Source organism: Geotrypetes seraphini, chromosome 4 (genome assembly GCF_902459505.1).
Source record: "Geotrypetes seraphini chromosome 4, aGeoSer1.1, whole genome shotgun sequence".
Lineage (NCBI taxonomy): Eukaryota > Metazoa > Chordata > Amphibia > Gymnophiona > Dermophiidae > Geotrypetes > Geotrypetes seraphini.
In genome coordinates this window covers 301,704,462-301,720,726 of record NC_047087.1, presented here as the reverse complement: position 1 = coordinate 301,720,726, position 16,265 = coordinate 301,704,462, and the positions used below count along the sequence as shown (strand labels likewise).

At 43.5% G+C, this 16,265-nt stretch overlaps 1 protein-coding gene across 1 annotated transcript in view; it reads left to right on the top strand.

The window, feature by feature from the left end:
• The window catches only part of LOC117359849 (VPS10 domain-containing receptor SorCS1-like), a 304,368-nt gene that overhangs the window by 282,779 nt on the left and 5,324 nt on the right, over positions 1 to 16,265 (top strand). The window contains exons 20-21 of the mRNA XM_033943225.1: positions 7,107 to 7,212; positions 7,302 to 7,462. Of these exons, the coding sequence (XP_033799116.1) occupies positions 7,107 to 7,212; positions 7,302 to 7,462 (267 nt within the window). The remainder of the gene's footprint in view (positions 1 to 7,106; positions 7,213 to 7,301; positions 7,463 to 16,265) is intronic.

Below are 16,265 nucleotides of genomic sequence, written 5' to 3'. Positions count from 1 at the left end.
CCCCCACCTCCCCCCCCCCCGATTGTTACATATTTTAAAACATTATATTTGTCTAAGGACTGCTAATATTTTTAGAATCCCTTGCTTAACAAAGGAGAAATGCAAAACGGTAGAGTATAGTAACTTAGTGTGTCGAAATGGAAAGATGACATCCACGGTGAACAATTAAAAATCTGCTTCTATCATTATCTTAATTACTCAAGTGCTGGTGGATCTTCCTGTTCACTCATAAGTGATATTATTAAAGAATATGCCCATGGCTTGGTGATTTAGAAATAAAAACGTGTATATTATTTTCCTTTTTTCATCCATTTCCTGCTTCTGTACATTGTAAGCTTTTTAATGCCTCTGTAGAAGTCATTGATGAAACTGCACCCCAAATACCGCATGAAGGGGTCCTTTTTGTTAGTGCATGCTAAATGCTAAGGCATCCATGGGCGTCTTAGCATTTAGCATGCATTCAAGTTTCAAGTTTCAAGTTTATTAGGTTTTAATATACCGACCATCAAATAAATATCTGGCCGGTGTACATTACAGTAAAATTTTAAAAAAGAAGAGAAGTTAATATATTCTATATTTAGAGGACAGACAGTGTATATTAAAACATAGACTAGACAAACTTGATTGTGAGGGAAGGGGTTGATGGTAGGGTAAAGTTACAATGTTGAGAGAAAAGGGAGAGAGAGGGGATAGGAAAAAACATTAGGGTGGGGAAAAGTCTTTGAAGTAATTTTTTTTTTTTTTTTTTTTTGAAGTTAAATAATTAAAAAATAACTGAGAAAGAGATACTAAACTGTAATAAATGCATCACGGAATAGAAAAGTCTTTAGGCCAATCTTAAATTTATCCAGTTGTTGTTCGTCACGAAGAGATTGAGGTAAAGAATTCCATAGTGTTGGAGCAGTGACAGAGAAATTTATTTTCCGTGTGTAAAAAAAGTTTTTAATAGAGGGAATCAAAAGAAGATTTTGGTTTGTGGATCTCAGAGTACGGGATGAACATTGGGGGATGAGAAGTTTATATAGAAATGAGGGCAAATGAGAAGATTTTATTTTAAAGGTCAGGAGAATAATTTTATATGTAATTCGGTGGGCCACTGGAAGCCAGTGGGCATCTTTCAAGATTGGAGTGACGTGATCATATTTCCCTAGTTTGTAAATAAGTTTTATTGCTGTATTTTGAATCAATTGAAGACGTCGGATTTCTTTTTGTGGGAGACCATTAAAAAGGGAATTACAATAGTCTAGGTGAGAGATGATCAAAGAATGAACCAGGATTGTAATTGATTCGGTCTGTAAGATTGAAGTTAATGAGCGAATAATACGAAGTTTATAGAAACAAGTTTTTATTATAGAGCTGATGTGATCGTGGAAGGATAAATCTTTATCTATAATTACCCCTAATAGTTTTATTTTTGTTTCCATCTGGATAGTGCACCTTAATAAAAGGACCCCTTAGTTTTGGAAGTCACATATTTCCAAAGGTATTAAAAAAAAAGACTCAATCCTTTTCGGAGAAAAGCAACCAAAATGGTATGGAGCCTACACTGGAAGATGTATGAAGACTTGAAAATTTGACGTTATTCCCTGGATGGGGGTGGGGTGGGAGGTATGGAGGAGATATGAAACAAAGAAATTCTTGACAAACAACTTAACTAATGCAAAATGCAGCGGTCAGATTAATCTTCGGACTAAAGAAATTCGATCATGTATCACCCTACTACCGGCAGTTGCATTGGCTACCGATGGAAGCACGCATAAAGTTTAAATTCGCCTGTTTCTGCTTTAAAGCGCTAAACAGACTTGCCCCTAAATACATAATTGACCTTTTCTCCTTCTCTGCCAACAGACACAAGAGAAGCTCTCATTCCTACTTCGTTTCACCCCCAGAGGTTGTAAACTGAAAAACCACCATGAACACCTTCTTTCACATCAAGCAGCATTGTGGGGTAAAGACCTAGATCAACTACTTTCGCCCACTACTTATGAGGAATTCGGAAAACGTCTAAAAACTCAACTGTTCCTAAAGTATCTAGACAACTGACCCACTCATCTTCTTTCTCCTCCATAGTGTTTCCTCTGTCTTATTAATCTCTTTCTCCTCAACAACGCATTTCCGGTCCTATTAACTCTCCTCTTCCCCCCTCTTAAATTCAGTCAATTTGTACCTCGCTTAATCTATTGTAAACCACATAGAACTTAATGGTATTGCGGTATATAAACTGTTATTATTATTATTATTCACTTCTAGAAATAGAATCATCTAGAATAACAACTCTCAGACCTTTTGCATGTGGCATGAACTGGCCGCAGCTTTGTGGTCATGTCACAACTCCAACTTCAAGACCATTTCCCGTGTTTCACAAATACACATGCCCAATTCCAGTCTTAAACACAACAAAGGAGTCCAACAGTAAGTTAGATGGTATCGCACTAACCACAACTGCTCACCCTCCTAGGACAGGATCTGTGGTAACGCTAGAACCTGCCGGTTCCCAAGACTCATGATGGTATCATAAATAAGGCCAACCCCTTTCCCTTAAATTCTCATTAGTCTGATTCCAAATAAGAAATCCTTCTGTAATCATCCCTATGGAGCGGCTCGAATCCCGCTGCAGCTTACACCCAACCCTCCCCCTCCAATCTACTATTACCACACAATTTCAAACCTCCATAAAAAGGAGGGCAGGAGGGTCAAAGCGACCTTCTTGCAGGGTCCTTCATCAGAACTTTTTCAGGACAGTAATTTTCAGCATACTTGCCTATCCTCTCTACCATACAGATTAAACCTCGCACAGACGCACTGTGTGTTCCTCATTTAGCTATTAAGAGATAACCTCTTAATTTGGAGACTATCAAAGCTTGAATTTTTTTTATTGCTAATAAAAAATAAGATAGCTTTTAATAGTCAGTTATGTACAAAAAGTATGTTATACGAATGGAAAAGGGGGGGATGTATGGTTATATTATTGGTTTTTTCAATATCTTTGAATATAATATTGTATAATATGCTTGAATTATATTATTGGTGGAAGGGGAGGGTGGGGGAGGGATTTAATTTTATGTATGTATGATGATAACAGAAAAGATTTTCAAGTGATATATGTGAATCATTTGTTATATTATTGTACACTTGTTGTGAGGTGTAAAAATGAATAAAGATTTGGAAAAAAAAAATAGTCGGTTATATTCATACAGCTGACTGAAACAAAGGCATGGAGGTTAAACCTACACAGAGCAACAATTATATCCCAAACCACCTTGGAAAGATTTCATAGACCACACTGCTTGCCCTGGATAAGTAGCATAGAATGTTGCTACTCTTTGGGTTTTTGACAAGTACTTGTCAATTGGATTGGTCACTATGAAGACAGGATACTAGGCTAGATGGATTTACCTACGGAGAGTTCCAATCAGGTGTATGATTGGTGATGGACAATGGACATTGACTAATAATACCTTGGACATTGGGTTAATGGGTTTGGGGGTTAAGTGACATATGTATGACTGTATTGATGTTGTGAGAAGATCATTTATATTTGTATTATAATTAAACTATATTGTGATTAAAAATTAGGTAATAGCTTCCCTATGTGTCGAAAGTTTTAACAAACTGAAGCTACTGTATTTATTAGTAAAATTTAACCTCAGAAAATTAGATAAAATGCATATTCATTAGGGATATATTGAAAACCCAACTGGATGGGGGGTTCCCCAGGACAGGTTTAAGAGCCACTGGAATGGAGCCTAAGTTGGCATTCGGATGCCAACATTTGACTACCAACACCTACACCATGTAAAAGGCAGGTGGAAATGTGAGCAACTTAAGAACACCTATGTCTGGTGCCTATCTATGTGACCCAGCCATGCCCTGTCTATTCCCTACCTGCATGCATGCCCCCTTGCTGGTTACCTCTAGTTGGGTGTTTAAATTAGGTGCCTATTTGATGCCTTACCTATGGCACATTATATAGAATGAGGGGAGCACTGTGTACTGTTTAAGAAGAGAGCGCATTATTAATGACACTCATTTGGAATAAAAAAAAAATCCAAACAAAAATTGCACAAAAATATTCTGGCTGCTCGTCCCTCAGAGACTATGATAAATAGGGCTATCGGGAATAGTTAAATTATATTTCCATATGTTTATAGTAGTCACAAATGTACTTTATTGCCATTTCTTCCATCTTTACTAAACAAATTCATCATGCAATTATTGTCAATTAAACAAACATTTTAATGAATCACCAACCCCTCATTGAACTAGGACGAAGGTATATCATACATGATAAACAGATTTCAGTGCATAGGACCTCCCATAACGTACGTTATCCCAGGTCCATATTCTGTTAGATTTCAAATAATCATTTATACCAAACCTCCTTCCTTTCCCTTAATTCATTAACTAGTATCTTTATTTAATTTAATTTATTTTGATTTATTTCATTTCATTTTATTCTATTTTATCTTATATTTCATAAAAACAATTCTATCTCTGTGGTAGACAGTTCATAACGTTTCTGATCTAACATCATCTAATCAATTTATCATTGTAGAAATATCCATCAATTAAAAATCTTTTTTATGAAGCCTTAATATATATCAGCAACACTTATCTATTAATAGCAAACTGCTGATCCAACGTTGGCTTTATTGAATCATAACTGCCCTTTTTTTTAATGTTAGCCCTATTTATCATAGTTATTCCGAAGTTTGGGTAAGGGTTTTTTCAAAAAAGATCCGTTTTTTTATTTTCATCCCTCAGAGACTGGAAGCATTCAGGTTTTTTTGTTTTTGCTTTTAATCCATATAAGTTTGAAGAATTTGTCCCTCTCTACTCTCTCTATGAAGGGCATAGAGAGAGTAGAGAGGGACAGATTCTTCAAACTTTCGAATCATAAAAGAACAAGAGGGCATTCGGAAAAGTTGAAAGGGGACAGATTCAAAACGAACGCTAGGAAGTTCTTCTTTACCCAACGTGTGGTGGACACCTGGAATGCGCTTCCAGAGAGCGTAATAGGGCAGAGTACGGTACTGGGGTTCAAGAAAGGATTGGACAATTTCCTGCTGGAAAAGGGGATAGAAGGGTATAGATAGAGGATTACTGCACAGGTCCTGGACCTTTTGGGCCGCCATGTGAGCAGACTGCTGGGCACGATGGACCTCAGGTCTGACCCAGCGGAGGCATTACTTATGTTCTTATGGGAGAGGAGGAGATAGTGGAGGCTTCGGATGGACTATTTGGCCTTTATCTGCCTTCATGTTTCTATGTTTCTATAAGCATAAAGCTCTATGACATCACAATGCAGGTGCAAAGAGCCTTAGCCTATAGGAAGAGGAGATGCAAATGTTAAGAGCCTTAGCCAATGCGCTTCCAGAGAGCATAATAGGGCAGAATACGGTACTGGGGTTCTAAAAAGGATTGGACAATTTCCTGCTGGAAAAGGCGATAGAGGGGTATAGATAGAGGATTACTGCACAGTTCCAGGACCTGTTGGGCCGCAGCGTGAGCAGACTGCTGGGCACGATGGACCTCAGGTCTGACCCAGCGGAGGCATTGCTTATGTTCTTATGTTAACTCAGAACAACAAAAATATCAAGCTGGGAAAAATCTTTTATTTTTCATAGTGTATTAATATAAATTAATACAGTGGTACCTCGGTTTACGAGTGCACCGATTTGTGAGTGTTTTGCAAGACAAGCAAAACATTCGCAAACTTGGTGCCTCGTAAACCGAGCTTGCCTCGCTGTACGAGCGCCCCCCCGCGAACCGGCAACTTCCCCCCCCCCGCGATCTGGCACACACCCCCACCGCCATCGGGCACCCCCCCGCCGCAACCTGAGATCCCCCAACCCACCCGAACCCTCTTCTTACTTCCAGTGTAGCCTCCGCATCGGCACTGGTACCAGCATGTCCTGTGCCCGAAAATCTGCTTCCTGTGCCGGGCCTTGAGCATGTGCGCATGCTCAAGGCCTGGCATAGGAAGCAGATTTTTGGGCACAGGACATGCTGGTGCCGATGCCGATGCAGAGGCTACACTAGAAGTAAGAAGAGGGTTCGGGTGGGTTGGGGGATCTCAGGTCGCGGCGGGGAGGTGCCCGATGGCGGCGGGGGGGGGGTGCCGGATCGCGGGGGGGAGGGTGCCGGTTCGCGAGGGGGGCCTTCGGGGGGAGCAATGCCGGTTCTCGTGGGGGGGGGGGGAGCAGCGCTGCTGGCCTCGGGGGGGGGGGGAAGTGGGGGGTGGGAACATATCAAAGCAAGATTCCCTTACTTCCTATGGGGAAACTTGCTTTGATATACGAGCATTTTGGATTACGAGCATGCTCCTGGAACGGATTATGCTCGTAATCCAAGGTACCACTGTATATCTAATTGTATTCGGCAGATTCCTTCTTATTTTCATTTTAGAAATGCTTTAAAAATGTATTTGTTTTCAAACTAAGATTCAATAATGATTGATTAGTAATAGCCCTTCTAATTGAGAAGGTCTGCAGCTCTTGGGTTAAGGGCAGAATATAAGAAACTACAATAGAATCAAATATAATAAAACCCTAAGCGAGCATGTGCACTTCAAACTTCGTGATCCCTGCGTCCGTGTTCCGCAGCTCTGTGCCAGTAGAACAAACCTGTGGCGTTTTGTGTGCGGTTGTTTTCTGGCTCCTACTGCGCATCGGTGAATATCGCGGTTATTACTGAATGCAAAGATGGCTATTATGGTAGCATTCTGGGGCGGAGTCAGCACTTGGTTAGCGCATAAATGGGGTGCATAAAAGTCTGTCCTGTTTTTATGCGGTAATCCACGGCTTAAAAATAACCAGCTATTCAAGGCCAAGGCCCACTCAGGTCCCAGCTTTGACCATCCGGGAATGTTGCTTTTGACCCCAATAAATGTAATTCTCTGATCATATTTAAATAGCTTTGTTGTAAATAGTTGGGTTACTGTCGCTTGCTTTTTGTTAGTTTTGTGGAGGTTTTTGAGAATATGGGTCATTTCCATGACAACAAATCTGGGTAATGGCAATGTTGTTGGTTTTTTTTTAAATATTGTTTCCCGCCTTCACTGTGTTGACAGTTATGCTGATTTTTATGGTCTCTTTTCTCTATAGCTCCCCTTGTGGATCTCGCACCCAGCCACAGCGGTTCTGCCATGCTGATGCTATTGTCCGTGGTGTTCGTTGGGCTGGCCGTCTTCGTGATCTATAAGTTCAAAAGGTACGCCAGTCCTGTTTTATGACTCCGCGTCTAAGAAGATGCGCAGTGTGGCCTGTACGCAACAATGATGGTTTCTGTTAATATTTTAGGAAGATTCCGGGGATTAATGTATATGCACAGATGCAGGATGAAAAAGAGCAAGAGATGATCAGTCCAGGCAGTCAAAGTGAAAGCTTGCCCAATGTCCCTCTAAGTCAGCTGATGAGCCCTGAACAGCTCTTAGATGAGAAGTTGGATACACGGGCCATAGGTAAATAATCTCCATCGGACAAGAGGCTGATTCTGACTTCTAATTGGCTAAACTTGTCCCCTAAACCACACCCCCACCGCTGTATTAACTGTTCTAAAAGTAACTCATTATAGTGGAGATAGGACTTATTTCTCCCATATGCAATAAGGGATCATATACCACAACATATGAACGGGACGGGTTAGGCAGAAAGCTGTTTTGATATCTGTAACAGTTAGGTTTTGGAACTAAGGGGCATTGCGTTTGCTAACGAGATTAGTGCATGCTAAGGGGGAAGTCATCAAGGGGCACTAACGGATTTAGCACATGCTAATGATTATTACATGCTAAATCCTGACACCTATTGTATTCCTATTGGCGTCTTAACATTTAGTGCGTGCTAAATCCATTAGTGCATGCTAACAGTTAGTGTAGTGTCGCTTGATTAATCCCTCCCCCCACCAAGTGCTAAGAAGACTGTAGGTATAAAATGGGCTTCTTAGCATTTAAGGGCAAATTCTATAAGAAGCGCCCAAAAGTTAGGCGCCTAATTAGGCACTGTTCAGCGCAATTCAAGTCAAATTGTGCGCTGTTCAGTGAAATCACGCTGAGCGGCACCTATTTTGGTGGCGCCCAATGAATAGACCAGCTCTAGGCCCAACTAAAAATTAGGCGCCTATGTGAGCGCTTACGCACGCTTAAGAGCAGCGATTCTGCAACAAGGCGCCTAAAGTAGCCATGCCCACACCCCACGTGCATCGCGCCTGGTTTTTTGAAGGCCGCCTAAATTTTTAGAGGCGCCTTGTTAAGAATCGCTTTTTCTTGATAGGCGCCTACGTTTCAATCATTGCTGATTAAAAAGCTTAATTGAGCTTGTTCATCAATTTATAGTCGCCTATCTAATTGGTCGCTACCAAAATAGATGCCTAACATAGTAACATAGTAGATGACGGCAGATAAAGACCCGAATGGTCCATCCAGTCTGCCCAACCTGATTCAATTTAAATTTTTTTAAATTTTTTCTTCTTAGCTATTTCTGGGCAAGAATCCAAAGCTCTACCCGATACTGTGCTTGGGTTCCTACTGCCGAAATCTCCGTTAAACCTACTCCAGCCCATCTACACCCTCCCAGCCATTGAAGCCCTCCCCAGCCCATCCCCCACCAAATGGCCATACACAGACACAGACCGTGCAAGTCTGCCGGTTACAGAATTTGGGCTTTAGTGCACACTAAGTATGAGGGTCAGTTGAAAAGTTCTCGGCCCAACCAACAAATTTGGGGCAGTCTCCTTCAAGGGCTGTACACTGACGGGGAAATTCTGCACAGGACACGCTGCAGTTAGTCATTGGTAGAAACACCACTGCCGCCTAACTGACCAATCAGGGGGTACGTTTCTAAAAACAATTGAAGGCGCCATTCGAAGGCGCTGGTCTTGTACCTACAGAGGTACAAAGGGCTGCCTACGGACGCCTCAGGCCGTTGGGGGCGTGGTTTGCGCCGGAAGTGGTTTTAGGCGTCCGTGGGTGTCCCTGTGTTGCCTCTGTAGGACCTTAAATGTAGGCCTTTAAAATGCTGACCTGCATTGATGGCGCCTGTGTTAAAAAACAGCCGCGATTCTCAAACAGCGCAGGTGTGTGATTGATACGCCATAGGTGGCCACCAATACTGGCACCGTTTATAGACTCTGGCAGTTAGGTTAGCGATTTTCCACTTTTTTCTTTACGTATTTTTCCAATGGAATGAAAAAAAGTGGGGCATCACTGGGCTGAGGCCCAGATTCTCTAACTGGCGCCAATTTTTTTAGGTGCTGGTAGGTGTTCAAGCTCAGTAAAAATCACCATTTGAATGATATTTTAAACTGAATTTCAAGGCGCCTACCGTTGCCTAAAAGATCGAGGCTGGAATTGCACCTCTGTAGGCTGCTTAACACCACTGTGGGTATGGCTAATGCCGGAAGCGACATTAGGTTGTCTAAAGTGCCTATGGAGAAGGATTCACATCAAAGGTAGGCCCCAGAAATCTAGGCCTGGAAAACCCTGGCCTACATTTCCGGTGTCTACCTTTGCCGGAGGTTCGATTCCATACCTAGCGCCGTCACACGATTTGTACGCGATGAGTGGTCGCTATTAAGACGGCCGTCTACAATGGCACCCGTTATAGCATCCGAGCCTAAGCCCCTCTTTTACTAAAGTGCGCTATGCTTTTTAGCATGCGGTAAATATTAGCACACGCTAAACGCGCACTAAATGCTAATGCGTGCATGTTATCCTATGGACGTGTTAGTGGTTAGCGCACATGTTGATTTAGCGTGCACTAAATGCGTGCTAAAACGAGTGGAGGGGCATAATAAAAAAAATGTCTTAAGTCCTCTTTTGGCCTAAGGCCCTAAACGTTGAAAGTAGAAACAGGGAAAATGTCCATTATAAAAAAAAAAACGTTGGCGGGGTTTGAGCCTCCTGGGCCAATCAGGTCTGCCATTTGAGGGATGGCAGACCTGCCGGACGGACAGGCTTGGGACACGTCCGTCCAACTATTTTTTACAGGTAGAGGTTGGGGATTGGGGGGCGATTGTGGGAGGGGGGTGCGTCGAGGGCAGTAGGGCCTGGGATCCCTCCTGCCCGTATCTTAGTAGGGGTGGGGGGTAGGGGGGTTGCCTGGGCAGGAGGGCTTGGGCTCTATTCTGCCCAGATCATAGTCGGCCGGGGTGGGGGTCATAGGGCCATGAGGGCTTGGGCTCCCTCCTTGCCTGATCATTCTCAGCTGGGTGGGGGTCGCCGGGCCAGGAGGGCTTGGGCTCCCTCCTGGCCTGATCGTAGTTGCCGGGCCAGGAAGGCTTGGGCTTCCTCCTGGCCCGATCGCTGTTGGCGGGGTGGGGGTCGCCTGGGCAGGAGGGCTTGGGCTCCCTACTGCTCGATCTTGTCGAGATTGGCTATCTCTCCTGCTGCGATAATGATCCGAAGTGCCGCGGTTGGTGGCACTTTAGGATCGTTATCGTGGCAGGAGAGATTGGCTATCTCTCCTGCTACAATAATGATCCGAAGTGCCGCGGTTGATGGCACTTCGGGATCGTTATCGTGGCAGGAGAGATTGATTATCTCCCCTGCTGCGATGCGATCACCCCTCTACCCGAACTTCCACAAACTGCAGCAGGAGAGATTGGGCATCTCTCCTGCTGCTGGTCTCGGCACTTTGGGTAGAGGGGTGATCACCATCGCGGCAGGGGAGATGAGCCATCTCTCCTGCTGTTACGGTTGCGGGAGGGAGGGGGTAGGTTGCTGGGCCGCTGAGCTGATCGTGGCAGCCGCCATCAGCTCAGAGGCCCCTTTTTCGGCACTTATACTTGTTTCGACTTGGTCTAAGTCAAAAGGTATACATGCCGACTAGACAACCTGCCTAAAGTTTTGGTTATACCTGCAGCACGCTTAGGTCTAGGTCGGCCCACCGCCCGCCCTTTCCCCGCCTCTAAAAATGACTCTTTCCGTTCTATGCGTTTAGAGGCAGGAGAAAAGGCCTAAGCTGGTTTTAGATACATCTAAAACCAGCTTTGGTTATGGGTACTTGGACGATCAGGTTTTTTGATCATCCAAGTACCCATTTAGGCCACTTTTTAGACTTTTTTAAAATTATTGTGAGCCCCTTAGCGCATCTTAGTAAAAGTGGGCCTAAGTGTATAGCCCCCCCGATGGAAACGGTCCTAGCTTTGTTGGTTGGGCTGCAAACATTTCAGCGGCCCCTCATTAAAGAACCCCCAAGTATCTTCCACACGTGGAAGGTGTGCTGAAATTTGTTGTCGACCAAAGGATTCAATTATACAAACGTTTACCCCCCTCTTTTACAAAGGTGCGCTATGCTTTTTAGCGCGCGATAAATATTACCGCGCGCTACATACGCTAATGCGTGCATGTTATCTTGTGGACGCATTAGCGGTTAGCGCACGCTTGGCGCGCCTTTTGTAAAAGAGGGCCTTATTCATTTTCATTTATTTTTCACTCTCCCCGTTTATGCTAGAAGCGTACAATTTCAGTACATAAAATACCAAAAAAATACACGCTCATGGAACAAAATAAAGTTTATTTTTCAAATTAAAAAAAAAAAACCCTAACTTTTGGTTTCCGTTTGTTTTTTGAGATGTCATTGGTCATTATTACATCAGCCTTCTTACGCTTTGCTAACTCACAGTTTTATTGACTGTGCGTCAAAGAATAGGACAGTTCTTGATGTATGAGAAATAAGAACATAAGAAATGCCTTCACTGAATCAGACCCTTGGTCCATCCAGTCCGGTGACCCGCACACGCGGAGAGTGTGGCGCAGTGGTTGGATCTACAGCCTCAGCACCCTGGGGTTGTAGGTTCAAATCCCGCGCTGCTCCTTGTGACCCTGGGCAAGTCACTCAGTCCTCCATAGCCCCAGGTACGTTAGATAGATTGGGAGCCCACCAGGACAGATAGGGAAAATGCTTGAGTACCTGATTATAAAAACCACTTAGATAACCTTGATAGGCGGTATATAAAATCCTAATTAAACTTGAAACTTGAAACTTAACTAGGTGCTTCCTGATGAAGACCTAGGTGTTCCCAGATGAGACCTTGTTTACCTGTATCCCTCGATGTGATTTGCAAGGAGGTGTGCATCCAACTTTCCCTTGAATCTTATAATGGAGGTCTCCGTCACAACCTCCTCCGGGAGAGCATTCCAAGCGTCCACCACTCGCTGTGTGAAACTGAACTTCCTGACATTAGTCATGGGCCTGTCGCCTCTCAATTTCAGTCCATGACCTCTCGTCCGAGTCACATTTGACAACGTGAATAAAGATGCACCTTGCTGGATTTTATCAATTCCTTTTAGTATTTTAAAAGTCTCTATCATATCTCCACACATTCTTCTCTTCTCTAGGGCGAACAAGTTCTGTTGAGGTACTGATTTGTAGCAGGTGACCTTGCGGCCCAGAGATGTGGGCACTAGATCAACAAAGTTATTTTTTCCTTAAAAGGATTCTGGTTTGTGGGTTTTGATGAGCCATTTGGGTGGGGCACAGAAAAGTTCTATGATGATATCCCGACATGAACCAGTCCCGTCTTAAAGGGGGAAAGATATTTTTGTTTTTGGCAATGCGTATACAATTCAAAGGTTTTGCATGCGAAAAGCTAACAATATTCAGAGGTCTATTTACTAGCCCACTTAAATGTTCAGTAGATATTTCCAAAAACAAGAAAAGGAAGTGTCACTCTTAAATAAAACCAAAGTGATTCAAAACATTATTTTTTTTACATTACATTAGTGATTTCTAATCTGCCGTTACCTTGCGGTTCAAGGCGGATTACACAAGGAGAAATCTGGCCATTTCCAGAGGAATCAGAGAGTAGAGAAGGTTGATACAGAAAGTTGAGGTGGTTCTTGTGGCATTATTGTATTTAGAGAGTAGAGATGTTTTTTTTGGTGTTAGGTTGATTTCAGGGGTTTGTTGGGTAGTATGGTTTTTTTAATAGTAGGGTTTTTATTTCTTTTCTGAACATTTTGTAGTCTGAGGTCGTTATCAGTAAATTGGAGAGTTGGTGGTATAATTTTGCTGCTTGTGTGGCTAGGAGGCCATCGCACAGTTTCTTCCATTTGACGTCTCTGATTGGAGGGTACGTGAATGGAGTGTGGGTTCTCCTTTGTCTGGTTGTGGTGGTTTGGATTAGGCGGTTGTTCAGGTAGGTTGGGCTGTCGCCGTTTATGGTTTTAAATAGTAGACAGTAGAATTTGAATAGTATTCTTGCTTGAATTGATAGCCAGTGTGAGTTGATGTGGTCGTGCTTCCTCGGTGAGCCTCGGTGATGTGGTTGTGTTTCCTCAGTGAGTAGATGAGTCTTACAGCTGTGTTTTGGATTGTTTCTAGTTATTTAATTATGGTTGCGGGGCAGGGGAGATAGAGAATGTTGCAATAATCCAGAAGATGCGTTTCGCCAGGGCTGGAAGGTGACCTTTCATCTTGTGAAGAAATCAGTGGCTGTGTGCGGCAGAATCACTCTTGAGAGCTGCAGTACGAGTTCGTTGATGCAGCCCTGGCGAAACGTGTCAGAACCCAGAACGTGTTTTTGACCCCCCCCCCCCCAGCTCACTTTTCAAGATAAGTTTTCACTTTTTTGAATCTCACAACTTCTGTTAAATGGTAAAAAGATACAAATAATCTATACACTTCCCTCTCCGTATTCGCGGTGTTTAGGGGCAGAGCCAGCCTGCGAATATTAAAAAACCGCAAATAATATTCGGGCCGGTTCTACCCCTAACCCCCGCTTCCCCCGGCTATTTTAAGCCCTGAAAGCCCCCCCCCCCCTTAAGCCTTACTTGGTGGTCTAGCGGGTTTTCAGGCAGGAGCAATCTTTCCAAGTTCCTGCCCCGTGCAGATCGCTCACAGGAAATGGCTGCCTTGAGCTCCCGTAGTCTCTCGAGCCATTTCCTGTGAGCGATCTGCACGGGGCAGGAGCGAGGGAAGATCGCTCCTGCCACGAAAACCCGCTAGACCACCAGGTAAGGCTTAAGGGGGGGGGGGGGGAGGCTTACAGGGCTTAAAATAGCCTGAAAAATGAAAATGCATTTTTTTGGTTTAAAACCGCAAATAAGCGAATCCCTAGATATGGAATTTGGAAATACGGAGGGGGAAGTGTATACACCTTCTAATGTGCTATGATTAGAGGTGATCCCTTCAGACGCTCCACTACGCGGTCTTGTCCCGCGGTCTGACCACCAGTTCTCTAAGCACAAAAAATGTGTAGCAATGATGCTTTGAACCACTTTGGTTTTAGATAAGAAAGACACTTCCTTTTCTTATTTTTGCGTTTGCCACTTTGGGAAGTGTTTTCAAGTGGTATTGTTCTTCCCAATTGTTTTGGGTTTCCAGTACATATTTACTGCATGTTGAACAGAAATCAATATGCGTTATTTTCCACGGTCACTAGTATTTCTAATGACCCGCTTTCATTATCTAACGCTTGTTAACTTGTGCTGACATTATTGTGGGTTAATGAGAAGTTACCACGTGAGTTATATCGTGGCATATGTTGTGATATATCCCAGTATATGAGAAAATAAGACTTGTCACAGCTAGAGTTTCTGCCCTTACTAAAACTAGCTTAAGTTCTAATCCAGTTTCCTTTATCTCCTTTCTACTTTATAAAGATATATACTATCATTCCTTAACTTCTATTGCTAGGATATTGCCATAGAGTTTGTACAATTTATAACGTTAAGGAAAAGCACTGAAACTTTACACAAGGCTAATGCAGTCCTCCAGGCTAAGGGACTGTTCCAAAAAGGTTGACGAGGAAGCTGACAGGCTTGATAGATTCTTGTTGAGCAATGACCCTTCTGTTGATTTCCCACTCGGAGGGATAGTTTCTAAGAGGTGGTAAAAGCTGGCCTTTTATAATACCGTAATTTACATGGGAATCACTAACCTGTATTCTCTCAGTACTCGCAGGTAAGTGAGCCCCAAGGTACATGAATCGTACAACTTGTGATCATCCTTGCAAACTGTGTTATTCTTTCTTCCCAGGAGTATTGGTTAATTTATAGCCTGATAAGACCATGGAGTGCTCTTAAATGTGCCAAAACTGAACATTGGCTTCTCCCTTGAATAGACTTACTATGAACTATGAAGGGACCCCTAAATAGATCCACCAAAGATCCTCGCTGAGCTCCTAGTGTAGAGACCCCTTCCCTCGTGGATTGGAAGTGGTAGATCTATTAAAAGCCTACAGAAAAATGAGGGATCTTGGGAACTCTAGAGTCTAGAGTTCCCAAGACCCTTCACTTTTCTGTAGGCTTTTAATAGATCTACCGCTTCCAATCCACGGTGGTCTTGGGCAAGGGTGGGCAGCCTCAGTCCTCAAGGGCTACAGCCCAGTAAGATTTTCAGGACTTATTGAGTATGCGTGAATTTACATATTCATTAGGGAAATCCTGACTGAGGTTGCCCACCCTTGTTCTAGGGCAGGGATAGGCATCCTACAGCTTGCAAGCCACACGTGGCTGACTGTGTGTCTAGGCTCTTCTCCCATATATAGACAAGACCCCCTCAGACCTACCAAAGTGCTTGGTGGTCCAGCGAGAGTCTTTATGGCAGGAGCGTGAACCTCGCTCATTGCAGCTGCCTTCTAAAATGGGACCTGGAGAGGGGGAGGAGCTGGGGAGGGATGGAGGGAGGGATGAAAGGTGCAAGGGGTTGGAGGGGAGAGAAGCTATACCTTGGGGAGGGAAGAGAGAATTAGAGATCGTGACTATCTCAAGCCCTCTTCTCTACCCATTGTGGTTCTTTATAAACCTTGGGTCAAATGTCTCTTTGCTTTAAAAAAGGCTGTCAATCCCTGGTCTAGGGGGTTGCAGGCAAACTCTAGTCTGTCTCTGCTGGTGCTGGGTTCAAAATGATTCTAATTACCCCCTATTGGTAGTCTCATGGTATAATGCAGCTTGACCACTAGCAGTAGTATGGAGAGACCCCTTCAGGCCCCACCCTTGGGGAAACCAACCAGACTTTTTAGCAGCCAAGAAAAAACCCAGATATTCAGTGCCAGGGACCGGGTACGCTGGTGGCAGACAGCAAAAGTACTGCCCACGAACGGCTGAATATTGAAAGCATGTGTTTTATGTATACTGAATAAGAGACCAAAAATATTTTCAAAACAATCACTGTTCAGGTACTGGTAAGTACATATTTTAATGTCATATGGTAAGTCTGTGCATTTAGAACTGAAGCCGTTCATTGCAACCCAAGCAGGTGTTTCTTGGAAACCTTAGATTGAATGTAAATAGACACCAGAAAGGTTTCAGTTCTGCACCGAAA